Genomic DNA, 3,272 nt, shown 5'->3' on the forward strand with positions numbered 1-3,272 from the left:
AGGTGATTTGCTTTAATTTGATATGTCGATCATCTGTATCGGTTAAGTAGTTCGAAAGTTATGAATTTTTGAAAAAAAAAAACCATTTTTGGAAGAAAAAAAAGTTTATTTATTATCAACCCTAAAATGGAAATGGTCACCCTACTGAAAAAATAAAAAAAATACGGGTCTTATGTTTTGCGATAAAGAGCAAAACTACCAATTTTTACAATATAAGTGAATACACTACATCACTATCTTGACTTTGAACAAAAATGATAGGTTGTAATTTTCTTAAAGAAAACATGAAAAAGTTGTTGTTAGAAAAACTTTTTCCCTGTAAAAATGCCCATCTTCAGATGTATGGGTGACTTCTTGGAAATTGTGGGAGCTATTCAAATTTTTTTGGAGAAAAATGAATTACAATTTTCAAAATGACAATTTTTCCAGTGTAATTTTTCAAAAAAAATATTTTCTCATTTTATTTCTGAAAACTAAAATGATTTCCTGCATTTTATCATTTACCCAGAATTTTGTAGGTATTGAAAATTTAATTAAAAAAAACTTTGGCCCTTTTCAAAAAGTAGTCTATTTTTTTTTTTGATGATTTCAATTATACGAAGCTACTCAAATGGCCAAGGTATTCATTTCTAAAAAATTCTAAAAAATTACAACTTTTTTGTCCATTGGCGAATTTCATGCAAACTCGTGTGGGTAAATTTTCCTCAAATAGTAGACAATTTTCGACTGCAATGTTTATATGAATGAGGATTTTTCAAAAAATTCAAAACTTTCTCTCACTATTACTTGAGACTATAACTATAACTATAACTATGAGACGAACACAACAAAATAAAGACGGCTCAAAACGGACTATTCCTTCTTCGGGTTTTGCGCTTAGCAACACATTTGGCCGAAAAGTATCTACACTTTCAGTATGATTTAATTCTAGCTTAAAAAGACTCGAAAAACATTCGAAAATGACCAAAAGTAGAGAGTTTTCAGTAAATTTTATCTTGAAATAACTGTATCTTAGAAACGGTAGCATTTAGCAACATTTTTCTGTTTCGCAGCTTTTTGTCTGCAATTTATGCATACTTCCATAAAATCGGATCTAAAAACCAATTATAAGAAATATTTCAACTTTTTTTAAAAATCCAGCTTTATAACTTTTTTTTTAAATATAACTTTTTTTTTAATATAGCTTTTTTGTTCATTATTTTTCCAGTTTGGCGCAATTGGCAATAAACTTTATTAGTAATTTTCGTTTAGACCCTTCTCAAAAGTAAGGCTAGAGTCGAAATGGAAAACCGATTAAGCAAATTTTCTTTTTTGGGTAATAAAAATTTGGTCAGCAAAATTTGAACCAAAAAATACGAAATAAAAGAAATAAAATTCATGAAAATCGTCACTTACGGTGGAATAGCTTCATCTTCTTCTTGAATGGCGTTAACGTTCCCTGTGGAACTTTTGCCGTCTCAACGTATGCATTAACTAGCGTCATTTATTAATACTTAGTTGAGATTTTCTAAGCCAAATAACACGCCTTGAATGTATTCCGAGGGGCAAGCTCTAGAATACGCGTGATCACAGTGCAAGTCGAAGGAAATTTCTTTGACGAAAAAATCCCCCGGCCAGAACGGGAATCGAACCCGAACACCCGGCATGATAATGTGAGACGCTATCCACTCGGTCACGGGTGCACCTTATATATAATAGCTTCATGGTTTCCTGGAAAATGGTAGGAAATACCCATTATGAGTGTATGAGTGATCAAAAGCCGATGGCGACGATGAAAAGCTTGAGGCTCAAATGCGCTTTGTGTCTGATTCCTATGTTTCTAACATAGTGCGTTACACTTTGGATTTATTTTAAATATACGCAACATTTTACTTACATTCTAATTATAAACATTCACCTAATAACATTTACATTAATTGTTTGCAACATATCACATAATAGAAAATTGTTATTTGTCAAATCTCACGTGTTTGTAAGATTAAACAAGAAACACAAATTCTGCTAAAATTTTAAGACACACTGATAACTCTTCCCCTGCGTTCATCCTGCTCCTTTTTGTGCTTCAGCTTACGCATATGGACACTTTCGTGGTGCCTGAGATGATCGTCCCGGAAGAAGACTTTGTCGCAAAAACTGCATTTAAGCCGTGACTTGTGGTTTGGGGAATGTTTCAACAGATGACGCGAGAGATCAATCTTGTGATGGTACTGCTGGGGGCAAACGGTGCACTTGAAAGGTTTTTCCGTGAGGTTGTGCTTCGGGATGTGTTTCTCCAGTTTTTGTGCCGTTTCGTATTTCTTGCCGCATTTGCCGCACACGAATACCCGGTCTGAGTGCGTCTGCCTCTTGTGTTGCGCCAGACCATGCTTGGTTTTGGTGTAGTGGCCACACAGGTCACATTGGTGTTCACTGAATTTTAATCTACAATATTTCATGGGTTTGAGAGATGACTTCAAGTGATCGGAGGGTATTGTTGATGATGGTGACGTGACGGTAGCTTCAGTGGAGGCAGGGAATAATTTGGGTTGACAGCCGTTCTGTAATTGGAAATCTGTGGTTGAAGTTGGCATTTGATCCTTTTGTTCTGTAGGCACTTGCTGCGGCTGTAACAAATCATCCTGTATCGTGTAAGGCTGTGATAACATCAGGTCATTCGATTGATATATCGTAAATATCGACGGTTGTTGACCGGATGGATGTTCCGACACCGTTAATGGTTGTAGGTAATATACTTGTTGTCCTGGTACAGTGGTTGACGTTAGATCACAATTCGATTGCATTGTAGTAATCGGTGCTTCGAAATTTTTTTCACTTATTATTTGGTCCAGTATTTTTTCATCCAAATTATCGAGCTGCTGTAGTGTTGTTTCTTTCTGTTGTTCGTGTTGAAATATTAGTTGTTCCTGCGACGGGTAATTCATTTCCGACTCGATAGGCTGGCTCGTGAGTTCATTGATTAGTTCAGATAGATCGTGTTCTATTTGTATTTCATCAACTGGAAGCCATGATGGCTGCTGATGACAACTGCTGCTTGATTGCACAGCTGATCTTATTTCTGGTTTTGTACAGGTTTTGTAGCTTTTCGCGCATTCCCATAATGGAAATTTGTCGATTGAACTTTCGTCGAAACTCATAATTTTTGTGATTGTGACTTCTAAAGTTCAAAATAATGCAGCAAACGACCTATTTAACTTCGAACAAGCTTTTCACTACACATTAAAAAAAATGTGATTTGTTATTGAACTATCTGTGCTCTCCTTGTTCCAGCTGAT

The 3,272-nt window shown here is 35.3% G+C and overlaps 1 protein-coding gene across 1 annotated transcript; it reads right to left on the reverse strand.

Moving 5' to 3' along the window:
• Positions 1–2,009: 2,009 nt before the first annotated feature.
• Positions 2,010–2,921, reverse strand: LOC129773365 (zinc finger protein 319-like). Its single transcript, XM_055776962.1, has one exon. It carries the CDS (start codon positions 2,919–2,921, stop codon positions 2,010–2,012), a length of 912 nt encoding a protein of 303 aa, XP_055632937.1.
• Between the last annotated feature and the right edge of the window lie 351 nt (positions 2,922–3,272).

This window comes from Toxorhynchites rutilus, chromosome 3 (assembly GCF_029784135.1).
Source record: "Toxorhynchites rutilus septentrionalis strain SRP chromosome 3, ASM2978413v1, whole genome shotgun sequence".
NCBI lineage: Eukaryota > Metazoa > Arthropoda > Insecta > Diptera > Culicidae > Toxorhynchites > Toxorhynchites rutilus.